This window comes from Orycteropus afer, unplaced genomic scaffold (genome assembly GCF_000298275.1).
Source record: "Orycteropus afer afer isolate SDZICR_OR568_19922 unplaced genomic scaffold, OryAfe1.0 scaffold00103, whole genome shotgun sequence".
NCBI lineage: Eukaryota > Metazoa > Chordata > Mammalia > Tubulidentata > Orycteropodidae > Orycteropus > Orycteropus afer.
In genome coordinates this window covers 5670602-5697211 of record NW_006921690.1, presented here as the reverse complement: position 1 = coordinate 5697211, position 26610 = coordinate 5670602, and the positions used below count along the sequence as shown (strand labels likewise).

At 39.5% G+C, this 26610-nt stretch overlaps 2 protein-coding genes across 2 annotated transcripts in view; one reads left to right on the top strand and one right to left on the bottom strand.

Annotated features, from left to right (window-relative positions):
* The window catches only part of TCP11L1 (t-complex 11 like 1), a 34659-nt gene extending 28744 nt beyond the window's left edge, over window positions 1–5915 (top strand). Inside the window, exons 7-9 of the mRNA XM_007943277.2 lie at window positions 2274–2455; window positions 4456–4625; window positions 5713–5915. Coding sequence (XP_007941468.1) covers window positions 2274–2455; window positions 4456–4625; window positions 5713–5915 — 555 coding nt within the window. The remainder of the gene's footprint in view (window positions 1–2273; window positions 2456–4455; window positions 4626–5712) is intronic.
* A 9341-nt stretch (window positions 5916–15256) lies between these two features.
* The window catches only part of CSTF3 (cleavage stimulation factor subunit 3), a 99890-nt gene continuing 88536 nt past the window's right edge, over window positions 15257–26610 (bottom strand). Inside the window, exons 11-21 of the mRNA XM_042781312.1 lie at window positions 25791–25900; window positions 25381–25497; window positions 25036–25110; window positions 23513–23656; window positions 22845–22947; window positions 21046–21115; window positions 19640–19835; window positions 16908–17061; window positions 16114–16208; window positions 15908–15968; window positions 15257–15459 (exon numbers count right to left, since the gene is read on the bottom strand). Of these exons, the coding sequence (XP_042637246.1) occupies window positions 15257–15459; window positions 15908–15968; window positions 16114–16208; window positions 16908–17061; window positions 19640–19835; window positions 21046–21115; window positions 22845–22947; window positions 23513–23656; window positions 25036–25110; window positions 25381–25497; window positions 25791–25900 (1328 nt within the window). The remainder of the gene's footprint in view (window positions 15460–15907; window positions 15969–16113; window positions 16209–16907; window positions 17062–19639; window positions 19836–21045; window positions 21116–22844; window positions 22948–23512; window positions 23657–25035; window positions 25111–25380; window positions 25498–25790; window positions 25901–26610) is intronic.

Here is a 26610-nt window from a genome sequence, read left to right as displayed (position 1 = left end):
GTCTCTCCTCTATTTTGTCTGCAAATATCTGACTTGCTGTATGGAACCCCCCCAGTTTTTTTTTTTTTTTTTTTTGAGGGCACTCAGGCTTCTTTAGCTACAGATCCTGCTACTACTTTAAATATCAGTCTCATTTAAGTTTCCTTATTTTTAGTTTTAGGAAGTTTCACATCTTGCCTCTGAGTTCTCTGTTTTGTGCAGGAGGAAGACCTGGGAGTGGTGTGTTAATAGGGGAGGGGTTATGTTCCTTTCTAAATAGTAGCTTTCTTCTCCTGGAGGGCGGTTCTCAGGTTGATGTTTTTGTTAAAATACTGAGCTATGGGGAAGATGGTGTGTTCACTGGGCAAACACTTCTGCTTCTGTCAGAGTTGGTCCTTGAAGATTTTTTGCACCCTGAACTCAAGTACTGCATACTTTTGGGAGGCCAGAATTCAAGAAAGCAAGGCCACTGCTTTGTTGTGAAATTAAGTAAAATGTTGTTTTTGTTGTTGTTAGGTGCCATCAAGTCGGCTTTGACTCATAGCAACCCTGTGTACAATAGAAGAAACACTGCCTGGTCTTGCACCAGCCTCACAGTCCTTGCTATATGTGAACCCATTGCTGGAGCCATTGTGTCAGTCTGTCTCATCAAAGGCCTTCCCCTCTTTTGCTGACCCTCCACTTTACCAAGCATGATACCCTTCTCCAGGGAATGGTCCCTTCTGACAACAAGACCAAAGTAGGTGAGAGGAGGTCTGGCCATTCTCACTTCCAAGGAGCATTCTGGCTGCACTTCTTCCAGGACAGCTCTATTAGTTCTTCTGGCAGTCCGTGGTACTTTTAGTGTTCCTCGCCAATACCACAACTCGAAAGCATCAACTCTTCCTTGTTCTTCCTTGTTCATTGCCCAGCTTTCACTGGGCTGCATGTGAGATGCTTGAAAACACCATGGCTTGGGCACCTGAGTCTTTAAAGAGCCATCTTTGCTCTTCAGCACTTTGAAGAGGTCTTTTGCAGTAGATTTGCCCAGAGCAATACGTCTGCATTGGGAAGTATTGCTAAAAAGATATATATGTTTCAACAGGCTTATCAACATTAGGTTTCTCAATCTTCAAAGAAAGTTTTTATCTTCTTCAGAAGAATTCTGGGCTAAGAATCCAAATTATTAATGCTTTGATTTTGTATGTGTGTTTCTTACAGCAAGCTGGGCCTTGAGAGTCATTTGATGAACCTGTAAAAACTTAAGTCAAAAACCAGGTTTCCTCAGCCTTTCTGCTATCTTTTCCTCACCCCACGGTTTGGCATAGGGGGGATCCATGGGTGTCTTCATGGAGTGGCTAGCAACACAGGAGGAGCAGTCCTGGAAGCTCTCGTTGGCTGCTTCCAGAGTAGCTGTCATTCCTCCTCTCTGTATTTACTACTTATTTTGCTCTTTATTTATTCATTTGCCAATTCTTGAGAGCCTTTTTTGTGTCAGGTGCTAAGGGATATTCCCAAGTGAAGAAATACAGTCTCAGTTCTCAAGAAATTTCCTCCCATCTTCCCTCAAATGTCCTGTAGAGTGACAAGCTGTTCTGGTTTACCTGGAATGGAGAGTGTTCCCAAGACTCAAGACTTTCAGTTTTAAAATTGGGACAGTACTAGACAAGGTGGGATGAATAGGTCACCCTACCTCTGAACGTCATTACTCTTTCTTTTCTAATAAGTTGTTGTTACTGTTAGTTGCCATTGCATCCATTCTGACATACAGCGACCCCATGTGCATAGGGTTTTCAAGGCTGTGGCGTTTCAGAAGCAGACCACCAGGCCTGTCCTCTGAAGTGTCTTTGGGTGTTCAAACCACCAACCTTTGGGCCGTTAGTAGAGTGCCTAACTGTTTGCGCCACCCAGGAACTCTTTCTAATGATATAACTCCTATTTATTGAATGTTGGCTCTGCCAGCTACTATATACACATGATCTTGGCTCATCTTTTAAAGCAGCCTTTTGAAGTAGGAATCCTTGTTTTGCATAGGGTTCAAAGTTGAAGAAACATACATGAGGTCATGCTGCTATTAATGATGGAGTCCAGATTTACCCTTAGGTCTGTATCATGTTCTTCACCAGTGTGCTATGCTGCCTTCTTTTTGAGATGGAAGAATAAGTCACACATGACACTCTTACTGCTGGGAAATGACTCTAGAAAATCCTGAGGGAAGCCATGGAGGCATGTGGAGGCACTGTGGTCCCACTGCCTCCTGCTGACCAGCTCAAATCTACAGCTCAGTGATGACTGTTCTTTCATGTTCATTACAGACAGTTTTGATGGACCAGGCCCGCTTCCAAGAGCTCCAGCTCCAGCTGGAGCAAATTACTATCCTGGGGGCTGTGTTGCTGGTCACATTCAGCATGGCAGCCCCAGTAATTTTCAGCCAGGCCGACTTTGCTGAGAAACTCAAGATGATTGTCAAGATTCTGCTAACAGATATGCATCTGCCGTAAGTGGCTGAGAGCTGTGGAGTAGATTTATAAATGGATGGATAGGAGGCAGCAGGGTGGCCGAGAGAAGACTGCTGTGGGGGTATCCCAGGGTAAGGCAGAATCAAGAGGGCACACTCCAGGAACCTAGAAGGACACCTTGCTTTCTAACTTGTCTGTTTACCTGGTGAAGACCCCAGCAAGATTTATTCAGCAGAGGGTCAAAGTTAGACTCAACACTGGGGTTAGCAAGGCTCTTCTAGTCTTGTGACTTTCAAATGTTTGTAATCAGGACCCACAATAAGAAATACATTTTGTGCTGTGAGCTAGTACACACTTATACACATATGTAATTGAAATAAAAACCCTCACAAATGAAACTTACCCTAACTATGCTTACTGCATGATATAGTCTGTTAGTCTGTTTCATTAAAAAGAAAATACTTGTTGCTATCCACTGAATTGATTTCACAACCATCTCACAGTTTGAAAAATACAGACTCAGGAAAACAATTTTAAAAAAAAGAAGCAAAAAAAAAAAAAAAAAAGAAGCAAGCTGTATTCTCTCAGAATTGGATGTATGTGATTAAAGTTTTCTGCCCTCTGTGTATTTCACATGGATAATTTGTACTTGGTATAAAAATAATAATTTATTAATTAGCACTAACATATTTATACATATGCAAGCTGTGGTATCTGCCCCTGTACTCAAGTTATTTCAGGTGATTTATATCATGTAGAGAATATTTTTGAATGATTCTAAGTATACATTGTATCTGATCAGTTCCAATTCAGAGTAGTCTACAAGGGAAGTGACCCCCAAACATTCACATTCTTACAAAATGGAGGGATTTTATTGCTGAGTTGGTACAAAGTATGCATGTGTCCAGTACAGTGAGGTGCATATGTATATGCACATGACATGAGTAAGGGTCCAGTGGTCTAATTTAGGCTGAGGGAGGGTGTTTGCTGAGCAGAGATCTTACCTGCAGCCCCTCCCTGTAGAGCTGCTCTGGCAAAGTTAACAATGGGGGGCCCAGTGTGGATGTTTCCCCAGAAACCTGGCCCTGCACTTACCAATCCACCCAGTAGCCAGGTGGCTAGCCCAGAGTTGGTGCTGGAAGGTGAGTCCCAGGGCTTTCTTCATTACTCCCAACTAATTATACTGTCCAAAGGATCTAGACATTGAACAAAGGCAATTACCTTCTCACAGAATACCCATAAGCTGGAGTGCCCCAGCACTGTGAGGTATCTGGGTTCCTCATAGGTGCTCAGAAGAGCGTGGGGTCCAGGGAATCAAGGTGCTAATATTTTTAACTTTTAAATTTCAGTTTTATTTAAAGTAGTTATTACATTCATATGTTTCAAAAATCACAAGGTACAAAGACTGTCCAGTGGAAATTCTGTCTCCCACTTCTATCCCATGGCCAGCCAGTTTCTGGTTTCTCGTGTGTTGCTCATAAGCCACGTTCCAGAGATATTTGAAGATGTTCTTAGGTCAGATCCAGGTCTCTCTCACCATACCAAAACCAAACTCAAATTCACTGCTGTCGAGTTGATTCCATCTCATAGAGACCCCCCATTGGGTTTCCATGGCTGTAAATCTTTACAGAAGTAGACAGACCTATCTTTCTTCCACAGAGCAGCTGGTGGGTTTGAATCACTGACCTTTTGGTCAGCAGCCAAATGCCTAAACTACTGTGCCACCAGAGCTTCTTGTTTCACCATACAGATGTTAGCAGTATGTCATGCTTTGGGTCTTTGTCTTGGTATAACCTGAGCCTCTTGTTCCCACTGCCCTTTCTTGCAGAAGAGGTGAAAAAAAGGTCCAATCCAGTCAGATGTACACAACTTGGGAAATTTGGGGGTGAGAAGAGTAACATTGCCTGTTGAGTGCATAATTCCATTGATATGTTATTGTAACTCTTGTCAGGGAGTGGGATGTTTGTGCTGGTTATATGTGCACTTTATTCATAGGCTATTTCTTCCCCTGGCTTCTCCTTTCCCTTCTCTGCTCAAGCTCCTTCCATCTGAAGGATGCCCTGACTGCCATTGGGGAGAAAGTCTGCGTGGAGGTGAGCAGCTGCCTCACCCTGTGTGGCACCCCCTTCACCACAGACATGGAGACCGTGCTCAAGGGCCAGATCCAGGCCGTTGCCAGTCCAGACAACCCCATTCGCAAGATCATGGGTATGTTTTGGGGGAGGTAGGCAGCAGGGATGTGTCCCCTGGTGTTCTGGAAGTCCTTTCCAAAGGAACATAGGAGGGCTGTTGATGGGATTATGAGTGCTGATGAGTGAGGAGAGAGTGTGATTAATTACTACAGTGTGATGAAAACATTTCTACCTGAGAAGATATTCCATGCACCAGGAATACATTAGAATCTCTGTAGGGGCAGAGGGCATGGCACATGTCATTTGAAAAAACCCATTTAATATAAATGTACCAGTTGTTTTTGTGAGTCCGTGGGTGACAAATGGTTAAGTGGTAGACTACTAGCTGAAAGGTTGGCAGTTCAAACCCATCCAGATGCTCCTCCCACCTGGTGATCTGCTTCCAAAAGATTATCGTCTTGAAAACCTTATGGAACAGTTCTGTTCCACATACATGGGGTCACCGTGAGTCAGGATTGGTTCTAGGCAACTAGCAACAACAGGTGTTTCTCTAGTGAAAACCACAAGCAGTAATGACTCAATTAAATAGTTTTTGGCTGATGAAGACATGCAGGAAAGTGCAGAAACATTGTAGAGGGGGTTGGGCTAAAGAAAGGGTCAACCCTCAGAATTGGGCAATTCACAAATGCCTACAACTTCCATGGTCTTCCATTAAAAGCGCTGAAGAAAAAAACTTAACACTTCTTTCATGTGCGCTTAGTGGGAAGAGATAGATCACAAACTGACAGTGCTAGAATCTTCTTGATTCTCTTTTGTTTTGAACTCAAAATGCCTGCTTTAGTTTTCTTCCCTCTTTTCTTATGTGGTCTTCCACCATGGCCAGGCCTCTTGCTGGGTGCTGTGCTGTGTGCTGGGGTGAGCGTGAAGAACGAGATGGGCAAGATTCTCACCCTCATGAAACTAACCACCGGGGGGGGGTTGGGGACAGAGCATACAGTGCGGACGAGCGTTGAGAAGCTCAGGTGCTCTGGGTACCAGGACGCAGGCTGGTCAGGAAAGAGTTCCCTGAAGAGGTGATGTTCAAGCTAAGAACTGAAGCTGAACAGAAGTTTGTAAATTTACTCTGAATGAAAAACAACCACCCACTTTCTTTTCCATCACAGATTCCCGAATCCTGACCTTCTTAGAAACCTGCCTTGCCTTAGGTCATCAGAAGCCATTTCCCACAGTACCTGGTGGATTGGGTCCAGTTCAGAAAGAGCTGGAGGAAGTTGCTATTAAATTTGTTCGCCTCGTCAACTATAACAAGATGGTCTTCAGTCCCTACTATGATGTGATCCTCAGTAAGAGCCTTGTCAAATCCTAACCTGTATGTTCCTTACAGCAGTGTTATTTATTTAACTCAGAATACCTGTTCTCCACTATAGCGTTGCTTTGGAAAACAGCTATTTAGTACATTTCTGTTTAATGGCACTGATTCCAAAGAGAAGAGTAGTGTGTATCACTGTTGTAAAGGTGTGGAAATATGCACTGAATTCTATTTTGTGGGATTGTGTTCATAAGTGCAAGTTTACAAATCAAAGAAGCTTTTTGTTATCTTGAGTTTTATAGGTAACACTCAGCTTTTAACCAGTTGACTACCTGGGTGTCTTCATTCCCTTCTCTTACCATGATTGTAGTAGCCCTGTCTCTCCAGGGAAGCTGGAACCTTTCTCTTCTGCAATCTAGATAGATATTCTTTCAGATACCCTATACTGATAGCCACCCAAGAGTAAAAGAACCAAGCCAGGACTCTTGCCCCTTCTTTCTCACAGCCCCCAACTTTTTATCCCTCCAGATATTTTATGTTTGAAGAGCTAGCCAGCCTTACTGCTTCTCACCCCCCCCCCATTTAGTACTTTCTCTCTTTTCAATATATATTTTAAATTTTCCTTCTTAAGTTTCAATGTTTAAAAGTCATATATAGAGAGCGAGCTCTGGTGGTGCAGTGGTTAAAGCATTTGGCTGTTAACCAAAAGGTTGGCGGTTAGAACCCATTAGTGGAGGAAGGAGAGGCAGTCTGCTTCTGGAAAGATTTACATCCTATGAAACCCTCTGGGGCAGTTCTAGTCTGTCCTGGAGGATTTTTGTGAGTCAGATCGACTTGATGGCAGTGGGTTTTATATACATACACATGCACACACATGTAGACAAAACGTCTGGAATTTTCATTGAAAAATTCAGGCTGATACAATATACAGATGTATTGATTGAATTAAAATTTTGGAAAGTAGATTGAAGTGTTTTCAGGTAAAATAGCCCTAGCTCACTAATCTCTTAGATCAGAAAGTCATTAAAAAAAAGTCCTGTTTTTTTGAGCAATATTTATCTGAGGAGCTTCAGGGACCAGAATTCTTAGCACCTCCTACGACTGTGAAAGAGTGGTTTGGACCCCACAGATGATCTGTTTTGTGGGAACAATAAAAGTGTATGTTTGTGTGTATAGTATTTTAGACAGGGATACTATGTCAGAAGCAGAGCCATGAAATCATTGAGTGATCTCCATAGGCCAGAACAGCAGGGGGAGAGTACTATAAGGAGTCCCTTCATTAAGGTTGAGGGCTGGGGTCGGGGGCATATTGACTCTGTCTACGGTCTAGCACTACCAGACATGAATGGTTATATTAGGAGAAAATGTGACTTCTCCAGATACCTGGCTAGAAACTGCTCTCTGAAGGTACTGTGTACTTGTAATCAGAAATATATGCTGCATTTATTTACCAGCACATAAAGATTTTTGGACAAGAAGCTAAAAGAAACTTGGAAGCCATTTCAAAAAGGCCTCGGAAAGGCCAGCAGCCATCTTGAGCAGCCAGGGGAAAAAGCCACATTTCACTGCAAGGAGTTGTTTTCTCTGCTCCTTCTTTGCGAGAAAAAGAAGTGATGCTGGTTTTTCAAGGAAGACTTAAGGACCACTTGGGTTGCACTTTGGAGGGCAGGTCCTGCAATGGGGGTGATCAGAGAGGGGAAAGCAGCTAGCTGTTCCAGGGGAAGGAGCAGACCTAGCAGGATCAGATAAATTAGGTTTGTGGTATTTTTAAGACTTGTGATGGTCCCAGCATTCATACAAAGGACTTGATCTAGCTACAGGAGCCCAGATAGAAAGTATGTAAGCAGATCAGCTATTAAAATTAGTTCTCGTTTTGTGGCAGTGTGGTATATTTAAGGGAAAAAAGGGTAGAGCCAGGTATATCTTCAGGTCTTGTGTCACTCTTAGGCAGAAAACCCTGGAGACTCTGGGGTCACTAAATTGGCGGTCTTTATCTGAGAGTACTTTTAACAGAATGGCATCTTTTTAATGGATTCAATAAGGTTACTTTGGGAATTGTTCCTGAGGTAGAGGCTGCTGTGTGGCAGTTGGCCTGAGAAGCTCTGAGCACCCAGGGCAACACTATTGCCTGCCTCCGGCTCAGAGCGCTTGGAGTTTGTTCTCCTCTTACAAGGATGAGGAAAGGGCGCTTTCCCAGATGCACAGAGTGGATCTCTACTTTCTGCAGTCATTTTTTCTAAATCTTAATAGCTCTTTTGTAATTCTTAGAAGACTTTTGTCCCTCATGGGCTCCTAGATTGACAGAGTTCCGTTTGGCCTCTTGATGGTTAAATAACAGAGAACTTCAGGACTTTCTGGGCTCCCCACTACCTTGGTGTCCGCTGCCAGAATTCTACAAATTGCAGAAGCCAAGGACGAAGGTACCAAAGTTCAGAATCACAGTATTCATATTGAATTGTTCTGTTATTGCTCCTTGAAGTTAAGTGAGCTGATTTTCTTCCCGGAACCCGATAGGATCCTTACTAAGAGCCAGGAAAGTTAAGTCATTCAGTCACTCAGGAAACCTTTACTCAGCACCTACTTATGGCTCCTCCCTCTAACACTCACTCCACAACAAAACAGCCTTTGGAGTGTTAAGTTCCCCTTCCTCAGAACTGAATTGGTTCTATATATTGCATACTTGCTTGATGTGACTTGACTTCCTGCCTAACAGGTTTGTAGAGATTAAGTGTCTTTGTGTGAAATTGCTAAGTTTATTTGGCAGTAGTTCACTCTATGTGGATAAAGTTAAGCCTTGAGAGTTAAGCCAGTATCACTAAGCTTCTTAGATATAGTCCTATAAATGAATGAATGAATGAATGAATGAATGTCTAGAGCAATAACTGCTACTTTGTTGGCTCTCAGCAAATGTTGGTTAGATGGTTTAAATCTGATTTTTTAACCATGTAAGCGAATTACACATATACTTTAGGTAAGAACCATACTCATGTTATGTCTGATTAAATGTAATAGACAGGTGTATGGGAACTTTTTCCTCTGTGAAGAAAGTTATTAGAAGATTTGACATAATAGGCATATAATATGTGTATATTGGCCAACAAAACGGAGTGGATTATTCTAGCAGTACTGTTGTTGTGGAGGTGCTTATTTTCATTCCTCCAAAGCCTTAAAATTCCTGGGAGTGTAGGGGAAGGTGTTGTTGCCAGTAGGTTCCCTATAGCTTCAAAAGGAATAGCTTTTTTGTTTTGCTGTTTGATACAGTGCTGATTGACATGCATAACATTTGATTCTTTTCGTCTTGAGGTGTGGTAATAGAGTGGAAAGACTGGGAGCTGTTAGTAAACCAGCGGTTTAATCCCACCTGTTATATACTAGCTGGGGCAAATGAGAGCCCGTTCCCAACACCTAGAGAGGAGAAGGCTAGACTTGGTCTCCAAACTCCCTTCCAGTTTTGACATTCTCTGATAAATCTGACTTAACTAGACTGTGATGGGATTGTGCAGAAAGCACCTGATTTAGAGGAAGAGGATCTAAATTTGAGTCTTGCCCCTCTTGCCTTCTTACTGTTGTATGATATTCCCCCTCAGGCCTCAGTATTTTCATCTGTAAAACGGGAACACTACTCACACTGTAGCTGTGAGGATTAAATGTGATAATCGCTATTAAATGGTTTGTACATGGAAAAGCACTATAAATTGCTTTATTGATAATAAAACACAGCCTACATCCCTTTACCTGTAGGTGCATGTCTGTTATAATGATAGATTCAACTGTTAGTGCCCAACTTCCCTCAAACACATTTTACAGACTTGTAAAAGTTTTCTTCTCATCCAGTCTCACGTCTGTTATTTTCTTTCTTCATCCCTTCTCTACCAGAGCTGCAGTCTTACCGTTCCTTTCCTCCTGACATCCATCTCCACCTCCGTAATACCTTCCCCATCGCCACCTCTATATTACTTGAGTGTATATATATCCGAATGAACAAATGAATGGATGAATGAATGGCAGTGGATGATGGACTATGAAAGTCATATTAAAGGCACTATCTCATTTAAAAATGTGATCTAAATAAATAACTACAATGACATTTGCAATTGTGTACTTACGTTAGATTTTGTACTTTATATTTTAATGGATGACTTCTTTATCCATAGTATTCAAAACAACTTTATGAGTGGGAGGTGACCTTTTAGCCTAATTAACTCAACCTATAACACGTTCACTCATTTTCAGAAATAGCCAGTCCTAGAAGGTAAGTGTCAGAAACCTAAACAGACAGAATTTCACTTAAAGCTTCCTCTAATGTGGTTTTCAGTCATACCTGACATAAATATATTACTTTCTCAACCTAACAACCGGAGCTAATTGTTAGGCCTGATTCGATGCAGTGTCATTTATGTGGTTTTGAAATCAGATGTGTCTAGAGTTAGTAGCAATAGTCGGATTTCACTTCCCTTTAGCCTAACCATTTTAAAGTTTTGCTTTATCTGCACCAAACATTGGTAACCTTAAAATCAAAGCAACACTCTTTTATTTTTCTGTTTTGCTCACATTCACATTGCTTCTGCTTTTTAAAGCACTGTCTTCCTTTTGCTCCAAGAGTAACTGGCCAGTGCTGACAGGGAAGAAAATGTAGTAAGCTGCTGAATTGTGTTTCTTGACTTTTAATCCAAAACTTGGTAAGCTGGCATTTCTATCGAATATGTAAGATTTCACTTAAATCTGAAACGTGGCACTTAAGTTTAGTTAAACCAAACACCACATCTGTTCTTATGGAGTTGATTTGGAATCCTAATGATCCCATAGGACAGAGTAGAACTGCCCCATTGTTGTTGTTGTTGTTATGTGCCGTCGAGTCGGCCCCGACTCATAGCGACCCCTCCTTGGGTTTCCGAGGCAGTATCACTACGGAAGTAGGATTGCCCAACCTTCCTTCCGAGGAGTGGCTGGTGGGTTTGAACCGCCAGCCGTCTGGTTAGCAGGCAAGTGTCTTAGCCACTATGGGTTTTCAAAGCTGTAAATCTCTGCAGAAGCAGATTGCCACATCTTTCTCCCCAAACCACTGACCTCCTGGTTACCAGCCAAGCACTTCAACAACTGTACCACCAGAGCACCTTTAAATTCAGTTGCCTGGTTTGAATTTTCTTTCAAGAGTTTTGAAGTTTTTATTAAAAATAAATGATATTTGTTAGCCAAACTGCAAAGTCAGAGGGAACAATTCTCACAAGACTACCCTTACTTCAGAAGCAGCCACAAGCTTGGGTTTCCCCAGGACCACCCTTACTTCAGACCAGCTGGCTACCAATTCAGGAGTCCTCATGACCACTCTCAGGTTTGATAATTTGCTGGAAATGACTCACAGAACTCAGGAAAGCACTATACTTAGAGTTTTATTACAGTGAAAAGACACATTACAAATTGGAATTAGCCAAAGCAGCACATAGGGCAAAGTCTGGGAGGGGTCCGAGTGCGAAGCTTCCGGTCACCCTTTCCCTTTGGAGTCCCGGACTGTGTTACCTCCCTCCCAGTTATGATGTACGAAGATACTCAGGTTGTCGCCAACCGGAAAGCTGAGAGTTTTTATTGTGGCTTGATCACATATTGCCTGAATGGCTGACCTTTAGTCTGGAGCTCCTCCTAGAGGTTGGCCTAATACCTTTAGTCATCAGTTGCTCTGGAGGCTGGAACTGATTGGTGTGTCCCAGATTCCCTCATCATAAACTACATTGTTAAACTGTCTGGTGGACTGTGGCCCCGGCAAACAGAGACGCTCATATCAGGCAGGGTATTCCAGGGACCTAGAGATTATCTTCTAGTAGATGAGGGTAAACACCAGATGCCTCTTCACTAACTGCCCTGAGTTGACTCTGACTCATGGCAACCTCAGAGTAGAACTGCACTCGGTAGCATTTTCAGTGGTTGAGTTTTCAGAAGTAGTTTACCAGGTACCTCCAGGTGTACTCAAACCTTTAACCTTTCAGTTAGCATCTGAGTGTGTTAACCATGTGCATCATCCAGGGACCTCTAACGCTCTTTTTAGGTAAGGATATTCTTCATGAAGATCTAAAAAAATCTCACTGCTGTTGAGTCAGATCTGATGCATAGCGACCCCTCCTTACACATAAGGTTGCCGTGAGTTGGAGGCAACTCGATGGTGACCCATGATTCTTCATTATAAACAACTTACTTGCTTTGTGTCAGTCGAGGAAGAACTACCAATTTTAATGCAGTTTGCTTTGGAAATTGAAATGTAAATAAGAACAGAATTTATGAACAGTTACAGATCCCAGTTTACCAATGTCTGACTTACGGACAATTCCTACTTGCTCTTTAACGTTACGTAAATTTGTCCTCACTTTGAAATGATTGAAACAAACCCTATTCATAACAAATTCATCACAATCATCTTCACTTGCTGCACATGCAACTTTTAAATCATTGGAAAAGCCTTTTCTTCCACTCAAGTAAGGCTAAGTAAGAACTAGATGCACCTGTTTTAACTTACCTGCAAATTCTTAAAGACACAGGAACAGTTCTAGTTCATAGCCTGGGAACTGCCTATATTACAGTTTGCTATTGGGTGAATAAATTCCACATTTACATATTAACTTTTGGCATACAGAAGGTTGTAAAGCTATCAGATAAATTCAGTAGACTGAAAAAAGTGTAGTTTTTCTCTTTATCAGTGATACAATTTGGTTGCTTAGAGTTTTAAATTTACTAGGTAGCTTCTATCACCTTAAGTGTGACCAAGTGAACATAGTGGTCAAGGCCAGACTTGGCTAATTTTTGTTTAGGAAGGACTTTTAACTTAGTTTTAGTCCTTGAACTTTTTACTCAGTTCTAGAATCTTGGGTAGATGTCATAATTTTTATAAACAGGACATATATGGTTATCTTTGGGCATTTTCTCTGGGTCAGGCAATACAGATAAATAAGGATGTCCTTGGAAATGTAGCAGTAGTTATCCTATGAGAGTTTGTGCATGAGATAGCCAATGATAAACTCAGATTCCTAAAAATGTTACTTGTTAAAACTATGTTTATTGAAACAGACTATATTCATAATCACTTTATAAACTAAAAGTTCATACATATCTGTAACAGAGCATTAGATAATGTCTTCTAACAAGTGGCAGGGAGTCCCTGGGTGGTACAAATGGTTGATGTGCTCACCTGCCAGCTGAAAGGCTGGAGGTTCGAGTCTACCTAGAGGCACTTCGGAAGAAAGGCCTGGGCATCTACTTCTGAAAAAATGAGCCCATGAGTACCATGCAGAGCACAGTTCTCCTCTGACATGTCAGTCACTAGGAGTTGGAATCAGCTCACGGACAACTTGTTTTAATAGTAATAAAATCCTTTTTTGTTTAAAGATCAGATAATTTCTTGGGGGAAAAAAGTCTTAGAAATAAATGCAGTAAGACCAATTCTAATATATGTAATGTCCTTAACAGTGTTCAGTGTCACTTTTCACCAAGGTATACACAAAACTTTCTCTTGATTACAACAGCAAAAAAGACTGTTCTCCATGCGTGTTCAGGAGGCTTTGTTTTGTAGTCTATGCAAACACTATTACAGACTACTTACGGGTATTTTGTTTTCTTCAAAATGCTATCCAAAGATAAGCACTTCAGGAAAGATTCTACACCTCTGCATTTTAAATCTATGCCATATGGTACTGCTTATGCCTTTAAGATTGCTTTCTAGATGTTGTTGTTGTTATTTACCGTCGAGTCAGCCCCGACTCATAGCGACCCCTCCTTGGATTTCCGAGGCAGTTATCACTACGGAAGTAGGATTGCCCAACCTTCCTTCCAAGGAGTGGCTGGTGGGTTTGAACCGCCAGCCTCCTGGTTAGCAGTCAAGTGCCTTAGGCACTATGTTACCAGAGCTCCTAGCTTTACACATGGTAAAACAAAACAAAACACAAAGAGCTTGAAAAGGACACTTAAAGAGGGTAACAAAGTCTTTATTAGAACCATCTCACTTGGTTTTGAGACACTTTTAGGTTTAGTGGGAAAATACAGGAAACTAAACATTCTCGTGACCAATTTATGTAGCTATAACCTTGCTACGTAGAAATTTGTCTAAAGTGATTTATGATAACCTCTCTTACAAGTAAAGAATTTTATGAAACTGTCAGCTAATTTTAAAATGCAAGATTAACATTCAGTCGCACTTGAATTCATATTCAGTAGTTATCTAACTCATGTACCCAGTATGCAGGAGTTTCCTTACAACCATAATACTTATCCTACCCTTTTTTCCCCCCATGATTTTTCTTTTATTTTTGAATCACAGCCTTACTAAGCTTAACTAGTCTTCTGTCCAGTAGTTTTTCTAGAAATAAGTTTGAGGAAGTAATGTTGCCAGCAAACAAACAGCAAAAGCATAGTTCTTTGGACTGACTTTGCATGGCAGGTGTTTGCTCACAGTGATTACAATTTGGTTAATTGGCTCTAATTTTGTTAAAAGCTATCTGCATATGTGTAGCTCATGATAAAAATGTTCTTAAGCACTGAGGACCTTTCGACTATGGTTGTGTGTGAACAATTCAGTGGGTGGCTAAAGGGATTCCCACATATACTTTGAAGAGAGATGAAAGATAACAGAATATCTTACTCTGCCTGCAGATTTAGTTGAGGGAAAATGGATTGAGGATTTCTAAAATATTTAACTTGCTTCTCAAGAATCAATCCCTCATATTTTCAGTTAGTACTAAAAAAAGACTAGGAAAAGACATTTGGTTAAGTGTAAATACAGTAAATATGAGGTTTCCTTATATTGTTGACATTTATTTTTAAATGCATTGGCTGAATGGCATAAAATAAGTAGCTATTTTAAACAAAATCTGAATGAAAGAAGCAGGCAGGATGCATAATGTTTTGAGAATTTTTTAATTTTTTTTCAAGGACTGTTTTAAAATTTTAAACTACAAAACAGATTCCATACATTCTGCCATAAATAAAACAAACAATAAGGCAGGACTCTACATGAGCAAACTGAGAACAACTGTTTTTCAGAAAATGTGATAAAACGCTTTACAATCATAAGCCATACAGTTTTTAAAATAAAACTGTTGAAAACTCACAAATCTTCAAGCGGCACATACACATACAGACGCCCTTGAAGAGGGAACAAAACGTGGTTCTGCCAGTTTGTACTGTTCTCACGTCTGTGAAAACCTAATTTTGCTTAGAGCATAGGTCTATTCCATATTCTAAAATCCACACAGGTTTGTTTGTTTCTCAAGAACCATATGGTAGAGGCACCAATGACAATACAACTTTGTTCAAAGATACTTGTAACAAAGCATTGTCTCTTATAAACATATGACTTAAGAGGCAAAAAAAGAATCCTGGATAAGAGTTTTCTTTCAGAGGCAGGTTTTGAGTCTGCTTCACCGAATTCGCTTCTGCTGCCGTGCTCTGTAAATGTCATGAACAGGGGGGACAACAGCTCCCTTTTCTTCATCTTCATCTGAATCCTCATTGGGCCTCTTGACAGCCTTGGTGAGTACTGCATTACTTTCTACTGGGCCATTGCCTTCTATAGTTAGCTCTGGAGCCCCACCGGTAATGATCCTTACAGCTTCCTCTACAGCTATGTAAACAAAATAGAGAATGCTGTTTGAGGATATTTAAAATTATGCTACCATAAAAGAATATGTACAACTAGTTAACAGTTAAATTTCATAGCTTATCCATAGAACAGCAACACACAGAATAGAACTTGTGACCCTAAGTAGTTAAAGGAAAAAACCAAAGGTGTTATTAAATTATTTTCAAAAGAAAAAAAAATTATTTCTGTAAGCCATATCTGATAGAGCATGTTCACATGAATAGAAAAGCTTTTATGACATTTTACTTTGTGGAGTTAAAATATAAACAGGCCTCTATCTGTCAAAGAGGGTTCAGATCACTCCTGGATTTCATTGTACTTCTGCAAGTTGCCTGGCTTTGGAAACTCGAGAGTCAGAGAACAACAATCTTTCCTGCCAATGAGGCAACAATGTGAATTCCACCCTAAAAAGGTAATTTTCAGTACTTACTATTTGGTATTTTGCATCTTCGGAAAATTTCCATCAGTTCATCCACTTGTACAAAAGGACCCTATTTTGATACAAATAAATATTAACCCCCAGTAATCTGACAAGTTAAAATAGCAGAAAAGGTACATTTCCCATGACACACAAGAAGAAACATACAGTTACTATAATGCATAGAGCCAAGCTAGACCTAACAATGGTGAACAAACCTGGAAACAGATAGGAGGAGGGAGAAGTTTCATTAAAACTACTGCTGCAGGTGGCACTGGGAACACTCCACCAGGGACAGGGTGTAAGCCTGGAGCTGTAAGAAAAGGAGTAGGAATCAAATGGGATAGACAAATTTCTACACATAAAGAGCTATAATAAATTGTACAAAATCAGAATCGTACATAAATATTATCCATGTTTATGTTACTCTTTACAGGACATTTTAAAATTGCTTTCACTGCTTACCTGCATTACCAAAACTCAAGCACATGAGACAGTGAAAGCAGCCTCAACCGGACTGGGGTGGGTGTGGGCGAAGGAGACAACCCACGGGCTAAACCAAGGCAGCTTTTGTCAAAGACCATTTCTGAGCCCCGAAGTCATTTGGTAATCCTGTCTACAGTCAATGAGTTGTTCAACAATATATTTAATGATAAGAGCTTGTTCAAACAGGATCTACAGGGGCTGCAGTACATCAGTAAACGTGAATGATACCAAATAATCTCACTGAAGGACGTTTTCAGCTGTATGTAACAGTGTTTGTGAAAACCATTTACGTATCTCTGCCAAATGACTGCCAGAACCTGGATCATTGAGTTTTTTAAGAGAGATTCTTAGTTCACCCTGGTTCAAAGATTACAGCCAAACCACTTGTCATAGTGACTCTAGGTCTAATAATTAACCTACAGTGGAAAGGTCTTGCTACTTCACCCCCCACACCTCTGGGTTTAAATCAACTTAAAATCAAGAAGCAAACTGAGGTCTGAGTACTGTATCTAAAGTCATGGCTTACGTGCTAAATGTCGTGGCTGAAATGGAATCATCTGCTGAGTGTCTGGTTTAGGGTATTCTGGTTTTCTATCCACTTCATCTTTCAGAACAGGCACTATAGAAGGAGCTACAACTGGGTCTGGAATTATAGCTGCTAGCTTAGCACGGGAGACATCCTGAAAATGCAGAACAAAAGAATCCTAAATCTGAAAAGGGGATTTATAGAGTATAAGCGTGTAATTCTATAGTCTGGAAGGTACAGTGTGACTACATGGGTTAAAACGCAGAAAGAAATTGGCAAGAAATAAGCAAGAACTTTAATGATAATAAAGATTGTTAAATATTCAGCAAGAAAAGCTACAAAGCTCTAATGACTTACAAATCATTGACTCAGTGTTTTATAATCCGACTGCTGACCAGAAGGCTGGCGGTTCAAACCCACCAGCCACTCCCCGGAAGGAAGGTTGGGCAATCCTACTTCCGTAGTGATACTGCCTCGGAAACCCAAGGAGGGGTCTCTATGAGTCGGGGCCGACTCGACGGCAAATAACAACAACAACAACAACCCCACTCATACTTAAGAATCTAGATGAGACTCAGTGTCACCAGTTAGGGCATTTTAGGATAAATACAAGCTTTAACAGGTACAGTAACACCAGGCAGCAAGTAGAAGGTGGAGTATTTGGAAGAAGAATTGCAGTTTTAGATATTTTGCTGACACCTCCCTTCTACTAGAACTGAACAGCACCTATCAGTTTCTTTAAATAACAATCTGGATTCAGTGAGGTCCTGCTGCCTGAAAGCTAAAGCAAAGTTTATCCTACCTCACACTAGTTCATAGGAGTGTGCCATTTTAGGTGAATCCCAACATTAGGTACATCTTTATTATAAAGGACAAATGAAATGAAGGAGCTCTGACAGCGTCATGCCTAAGGCATTTGAGTGCTAACCAGAAGGCTGGTGGTTCAAACCCACCAGCCACTCCTCAGAAGGCAGGTTGGGTAATCTACTCATGTAGCGATACTGCCTTGGAAACCCAAGGAGGGGTCGCTATGAGTCAGGTCCAACTCAACGGCACATAACAACAACAATGAAATGAAAAATTATTTCCAAAATACTGCTACAGGGAGAAGGGACATTTATTGAGCAGCTACTATTTGTCAGGGAATTCCAGCCCTTTATTCCTCTTAGATGAAAGAAGTAAGTAGTTACAGCTGCATTTTGCAGAAGGCCTGAAGCTCAAAGAGGTTCTGATTTTCTCAAAGTTACACAGCTTATAAGTAGAGGGTTGGAACCTAGGCCTCTCTGACTTCCAAACCCATGCACAGCTTTCTTTTCAGTACACCAGCAATGCTGAGGACAACTCTATATATCAAATGGAGAAATTTATCTACCTTTTACTGGAGGCCCTATCCCAAAAGACAGGCAAGGTAGTGTCAATCTACCTGCAAAAATGTCCCTGTCATCACCAAGCAGGGCTATAGGAACATTTGATTTTTTCAGAATTTGCTTAAATGTGATTGGTCACATCAGCTGTAACATGGGCAAATCTAAGTGAGCAGGTGTGTTGGGGAATTGCTTTTCTCTCTCCCTCTTCCACACACATGTATACATACACATCCCCCACCAGCACCACATATGTGACTAGAAATAGAAATGCAAGATGCGGAAGTCATGTTCAAGAAGTAGTTCTACCTGAAAATAGTACTTTATTTTCATAAATTTCCATTTTCATCTAGGAAAGGTGAAATTGTTGCCCAACTAATTTCACAAAGTAGTGGTAAAATGTGTTTAGCTTTTCACTGGGACGGAAAGCAAAGCAGAGTCAGCGCATCCCTGAGCAGTAACCTCTGGGACTGTCCACAGCTGAGGCGTCCAGGAATGCAAGATCTGAAGCTCAATTAGGAGTTTTTTCTCAAACATTTTAAGCTGGTTCTGATACAGAGTGAAACCCAGGCCAAAAGACGGCAAAGAAAGTAGAATGGAGACCAGGAAATACCCTAATGCTGTTTGGATTAAAAGGACCCCTGGGATTCCTGTGTATATAGTTTCCCTTTATATTTCCATCTTGGTGTTCATACACACAACACAGAAAGATTAAGAAATGATACAAGAATGGTTTCCTCAATGAGGGCTATTTCTATGGCTGCAAAACACGTTAATCTGCCCCCCTGCCCTGAATAGGTCCAGGTAACAGATTTGTTTGCTTACAATTCAGTGGTTTATGTAGAGCAGGTCCAGTCACTCCTAGATAAACTAATTCCCTGGAGAGCCACTCTTTTAAGGATTCTGATCCCTCAAGGAACTATATGGATTTAACAAGCTATAATGTTCATTATAATCTTATAAAATACATAATGAGAACTACATTCAGTTTAAGATCTCCTGTTAAAGCATTTTGACCAATTTGATAACTTCATGAAATGCAATACCTAATAAAACATTCAAATCTTCTTGTTTTTCTTCTCTCTTTCCATCCCCCCTACCCACCCCCACCCCAGGCATGAGATATAAGATACTGACAATTTTAGGGAAAGAATAAAAAAATTTGTTAAATCTCATTTTGTGTAGCTACTAATGATATTTAATGTTTCATAAACCAAAGGAAAATTGCTCATCTTTTTCTTGTTTTCTGAAAGTCTATTCTAAAACCAGGTTAATTTTTATCCCACAGTTTGTGTTGGAATGAAGTTTATACATGAACTATTCTAAAATACTAAAAAAACACTACACATCTAGATCCTAATTACATACCTTATAACCCAGTGCTTTGAGTTCACTCGCAGAGCAAGGATATAAATCCATGAACTTGTATCTGTCTACCAGTAAAGCTGTTTCTTTGCCTTCATATTCTTCTTTGAATGCTGTAAACCGTCTTTTCTCTACCTTGAGAATACTAGCTAGGTCACCAATATTACTTTCAAAAGCTAGAAATCGGGCCCAGATTTCTCTGTAAGGAAAGAAATATTAATACATAATGATTCTGGGTTGGAGGACAGTGCTCATTTACAAAAAGCTTTTACTTTTGTTTAATTTATAAAAAGCTCTTTTTTTGTTACACAGATTTCCTCACTTCAGAAAAACAGAATAATGAATGCCTCGGTACCATTATCTAGAATGAATAACTGTTAATATTTTGCCATATTTGCTTCATCTTGGCTTTTGCTTAAGTATTTTAAAGTAAATTATAAACATCATATTTCACCCTGAATAATATTTCCATATTTAAGCCCCTTCACCTTTTAAAAAAATTTTTTTAAAAAACTTACTTAGTATACTTTCCTATTCTTATGGTCAAGAAGAGACACATTTATCTGGGTAAAAGACTTGGAAAAGGAACCTAGACAGAGTTCCAATTTCTCCTCAATAATGTGGCTTCATCATTTAGGTTAGTGAGATGAGTTATAATGTAGGAAACATTCTTCATCCAATGTATGGACAAAAATGTATTCCAAATATTTTTTTCATATTAACGTGCATAAGTGGGGACGATTTTGTGCCTCACCACAGTTTGAACAGCCAAAATGAATGTTCTGATATTACTTAAATGTACTAAAGTAATACATTGAGTGCCTATTTATATACCTAGCACTGGGCTATCACAAAAATTCTATACTGGTAAGCATTCTTGTAACTCAGTGAGAAAGTAAGGATGATAAGGTTATAAATTTGCCCAAGGTCTAGCTTGCTGACCTGGAATCAGAACCCAAGACTGTACAACTCCAGAGCCTTTCCAGTGTACCACTATGCAGTGCTGCTCTGTGTGATAAAACTGTAAGAGTCAAACCATAAAGCGGGACATAAAATTAAGTAAGGAAGGAAGGTAAACATTTCAGAACTTTCCTCTAATTTGTTTCTATCAATTTCTAGAGATATAGTAAACTGGAAAGATGTATTAATGTATTTAATAATAAATTGTTACAGCATCTGTCAAAACAATTTTAATAACTATGCAAAAAAATAAAAATAATCCTACATGGGTATGACAATATTGGAGGTAGGCTTATTTGTAAAATAAGTCTTAAGAGAGGAAGGAACTTTCTCTTCAAAGTCACACTAAAACGTTCATCCCATAGACGTGTCTCCAAGATGACTGTGATCCCATAGACCATGTTCAGCATCAAAGCAGAACCTGACAGACAAGCTTGCACAGTGCTTACCCGGACTTCTCAGGAGGAAGGCTTCCAGATGTTAAAACTCGTTCAAACAAAACTCGGGTATTATTGTCCTCTAGGATATTAAAAAGTATTTTAAATAGTTTAAAAAAACCAGCTTTACAGTTCAACTAAGTATTTGCACATGTATTATCCCATTTAATCCTCACAAAGATCCTATGCAGAAAGATGACTACTACTACAGCTGATTTTTGCAGATGAAGAAACTGAGATGAAACAGATTCAGTGAATGGGCAGCATCTTTTTACTTCTAGTTCAGCCCTCCTTCTATACTGTACTACACTTGTAATAATGCAAAACAGTTTATAATAGTCTATATCCCATTTGCAGGAGCCTGGTGGCACAGTGTTAAGTGCTTGGCTGCTAAACCAAAGATCGGTGGTTTGAACCCACCAGCCTCTGTGAGGGAGAAAGATGAGGCAGTCTGCTACCATAAATTATTACAGCCTTGGAAACCCTATGAGGCAGCTCTGCTCTGTCATACAGGGTCACTATGAGTCAGAAAGAACTCAATGAATGACAACAGGTTTGATTTTTGGGCTTATCCCATTTGCCTTTTTAAAACAACACAAAGTACTAATCTGCTGATACTGCACTTGTCAGACTAATGATATTTTTAAAATACATTGAATGTGAATGATGGTAAGCTCAAATTTAGGTACAGTTGGGTCTTTTCTCTTGAACCACCAGGAACTCAATAACTTTTATTACAATAGGGAAACAGGAAATAATTTGCTCAGAGTTACCAGAGATGGGCATAAACAACTCTGTCTCCTAACCCTAAATTTGAGACTTTAAAAGAAGAATGAAAAAAACCTAAGACATGGAAACAATTAGTCCAAGGGACTAGTGGACCATGGGAACCTCAGCCTGCATGACCCTGAAACCAGAAGAACTAGATCGTGTCCAGCTACCACTGCCGACCACTCAAAAGGGATCAAATTAGGAGATCCTGGACAGAGTGGGAGAAATATGTGGACCAAAACGCAAAATCATAAAAAAGACTAGGCTTACCATTACTAGTCTCTTAGCAATTTGTGAAACCCCTGAGACTATGGCCCCTAGTCACCCTTTGGGCCTGGAATTTGACTCATTCCCCTGGCTTCCAGCCAAACAACAAACAGGCCTACAAGGTTAACAGTTAGACCAGGTGAGTACCCTCCTTAGAACGATCAACCACGGAGATCAGAAGGGCAGCATTTGCATGGGAGACAGCTCAAAGAGCAGGATATGCACAGGAAAGAAAACACAGGGAAAAGGTAACCACAGGGAGGAAGTGGAAAGAGAGCTGTTACATTTTGGGGATTGCAATCAATGTCATAAAACATGTATGAACTGTTGAATGGAAAATCAATTTACTCTGTAAACTTTCATGCAAACCACGATAGCACGATAAAAAAAAAAGGGGGGGGGGAACTGAATGGGAGCTGAAGGCTACAGAACGTTTTGTCGGGTGGGAAGGACTGAGCCTGCTTATAGGTGAAGGAGACACCGACAGGGAAGAAGTTGGTAAATAAATAAACGTGAGGCTTTATACTGCTACCGATTACAGATAATGTAGTAAAGACCATTCTTGAGAGTGAGAAAACATCTACTATTACTCAATATAAATTCATGGTTGGTAGGCCACAAGTATTTCTTGAGTGCCTATCAAGTGCCTGGTTCTGGTGTGCTGACAGCATTATAATACACTTCAGAACGAATAAAAGCCAGCAGTATAACTTAGGAGAATGATACTGATTTTTAATATTAAGTAAGTGTTATAGATTCTACTGTCTACTTACCATTGAGGTGAGAGAGATAGTCAATATAGGCCAGGACATATTCTGGAATGTCTCCATATTTCTTGAGCCCGAGCTCAAAAATCTTAAAGGCAACAGATTTGTCCTAGAAGTAAAGAGAGTAAAGTACTGATTTCCACAAAATGTCTGACAGGAAGTTCAAAAGAATACTAACACTGCAATACCTAAATATGACAAGACACATAGGAATTAAAATAAAAATTAAAAGCACATTAAAAATTACTGAGCTAAAAATAAAAACCAATCAAAAGCTTATCAATGGTTAACAGGAGTGAGTGGGAAGGAGAAAAGGGAAATTATTGTGTAACTGGTATTGAGTTTATAATGGTGGAAAAAAACTGGAAAAGGGTAGATAGAGATGATGGTTGCACAATAATTAATGTCACTGAACTGTAAACATTAAATCAATTGAAATATCAAATGTTTTGGTGTATATATTTTACCACAACTTAAGAAGTAGCCAGGGCATTTAGAAACATGGTTGACTGCTAACCAGAAAGCTGGTGGTTCAAACCCACCAGCCACTCCTCAAAAGGATGATTGGGCAATCTACTTCCATAGTGATACTGCCTCGGAAACCCACGGAGGGGTCGCTATGAGTTGGATTTGACTCGATGGCTGTAAGTTTGGTTTTTTGGTTTGGCAGTTACCTTACTACAGTAATATTCCATGAGTGCTGCAGTAACATAGACATGGTGACGGGTTCTGATATCTTCTCTTGCTTTTTTAAATATCATTCTTCCAGATTTGATACCTTCTGCTCTCCTTGCAAATTTCATATATTGGATATATACCTATGCAAAAGAAATTATTATTACTATGGGGTCTACAAATTAGGCAGAATGTGATCCTTCTAGCATTCAATGCAGGCTTACTTTATTCCTATACTCTATACTATAAGAAAGCAATCTTGAGTACCTAAGAAATCAGAAAGTAGGATTACCAATATTGCCTAATTTAAATCTATAAGCTAGTAGTTTCTGGAATTGGAGATGTGTGCAAATTAATTTTGTTTTTGCTGTTTTGTTTTTTTACTGAGATATAATTCACATAACACAAAATTTACCTTTTTTTAAATTATAACTTATTATAATTCAGTAGTTTTTTTTGCATATTCATAAGGCTAAGCAATCATCACCACTAATTAAGAAATGCAAATTAATTTTCAAGGAGTAAACACTACTGGACAACACTCCATTAATAAATGCCAATATCTAGAAAGCTCAATGTTTTGTTTAATAAAAGCATGTTTACAAATTTCTTGGTTTATTGCTTTAAAAGTCCACTAAGACCATATAATGGAACTTTTTGATTGTTTACTTAATTTGATTGATAAACTATTATGAGCCATTTTATATCCAGTACCTACAGAGTGTCTAATACATGAAGAGTATGTAATGCTTAATGAGTAAATGACTCTGTAGAGTGACCAACTCATCCTAGTTTGCCCACAACTGTTAAAGAGTTTTAAAACCAAAAGTCTCATTTCCCAGAAAACGCCTCAGTTCTGTGAAAATCAGGACAGTTATGACCCTAACTATGAGCTACTTCAAGAAAGGGATTTCATCCAGTGTGTTATTATACCTCTGTAGTACAATACAATGCATAGCACAGTTATTTGCTGAATTAATTTTAAAATAATGTATAAGTGGAATCTCAATATAAACAGAAAAAACACTATAGTATAGCTGTAGTTGACCTGGGGCAGAGGGTCTAGAGCCCATCTATTGATCTGTCCCCCTCTCACTGAGAAGCTCCACTGCACTTTTGCAGAATCTCAGGGCTGTGCTAACCACTACAGTAGAGCAGAATTCAGGATAAAGTGAGTTCCTGTCCAATCTTTCTCTGGGATGTTTCCTCTGCTCCCTATTTATTTTTTTAAAAAATATGTATTAGATAACCATTATGTGGCATAAAGTGGATTTTTTAAAATCCAACAGGAAACATCACTAATTGCCAAGGGTTCAAGGAGAGGGAAGAGTTGATTACAAAGGGGCCTCCTGAGGGAATTTTGGGGGGGTGATGGAAGTGTCTTGTATTTCAGTTGTAGTGGTGTCTATGTGACTGTTATTTTCTCAAGAATCAAAGAACTGTACAGGAGTGAATTTAACTGTATAAAAAAAAATGTTTAGCAGACTGTAAAGGTGGGAAAAAGATTTATAAAGCTACTCACCAAGGTAGGGTCAATATCTTCAATTGCCAGAAGTCTGTTATATATACTGTGAACCTTCTCATACTTCATGCGACTCTAAGGTAGTACAGAAGATGCGAATATAAATATATACACACAAATAAGCAGGATTTGAGCTCTGAGGAATCCAGAGGCTGTACTCCAGAATGGCACTTACTTTAAGCATAAATATATGCTGCATATATGAGCTGCAGACTAATAACCTTAAAATTTGCATTATCCCTGTGTAACATAAGTAATATACCTGGGCAAAGGAGCATCCAGAAACCAAATTCACTCCTGCAGTAAAAAATAAATCATAAGAAAGTTCTAACCATTTTTACTCACCTCTTCATAATCTGCATATGCAAAATAAAGCAGCATATTCTTCTTCAATAAAGTGCTTATGGCTCTTTCATATATATTAGCAGCTTCATCACTGAACAATTTGGCATTATTCATATCCTGGGAGAAAACAATAAACAAATCTCTACCTCAATCATTTTAAAGAATGATACTGAAAGAAAATTAAATTACACTATGTTTTATTTCTTTATGTATATCTAAGAAAATACACACTTATTTTGTATGTAGCTATGGACACATCTGCATTTTAGGATTCTACAAAAATTCCAAATATTTCTTCCATTATTTTAACTTACACAAGAGTCATACAAGTATTCTAAATGATTTATCATGTTAACATATTAAAAAATAGCCACCCTAAGGTATGTGTGTGGGGGCAGGGGGCTACTCACCCCCTTCTCTGCCAGCAGTTTACTCGACTGCTCAAGATACTGTGCAGCTTCATACCAAATATCAGGATGATGGCCCAGAACAAGCAGGCACTGTTCATACGCAAACATAACTAGAACAAGACATTCACAAACAAAAGTCCATTAAAAGAAATACTACTGTAAAACTATCAATGAAAACACAACTAAATTATTAGGCTACGACAGGTTCCTCAATAATGAAAAAACTTAAGTGATTTCTGGCACTGTTATCCACCCAAACCCTATTCATCCATCATTTATTAAATTAGTATTTATTGAGTACCAACTATATGCTAAGGAGCTCTGGTGGTGAAGTGCTTAGGGCATCTGGCTGCTAATGAAAATGTAGGTGAAAGATGAGGCAGTCTGTTTCCTCAAAGACTTGACAGCCTTGGAAACCCAATGGGGGTCATTATGAGTTAGAATTGACTCAGTGGCAGTGAGTGAACTATAAGCTAGACAAGGTGAAGGCATTGTGAATACAGCTATGAATAAATCTTCCAAACCCAAGAATTCTACAGTATATGGAAAGACAGGCATTAAGAAAGCCTTTCTTACTAAAATAAAATTGAACATTCTTCAGATAACAGAATCCAGAGAATTTCTAATGTATTATTTGCACATTTGTACAATATCTAAAATAAAAATTTTAAATGTCTATTGTTCCACCTCCTACTCTGATGAGTAGTGACTGGGATCTTAAAAACTTGCAAGCTGCCATCTACATGCAATGATGGGTCTCTCCTCGTCCAGAGCAAAGAAGAATGAAGAAAACCAAAGATTCATGGAAATAATTAGTCCT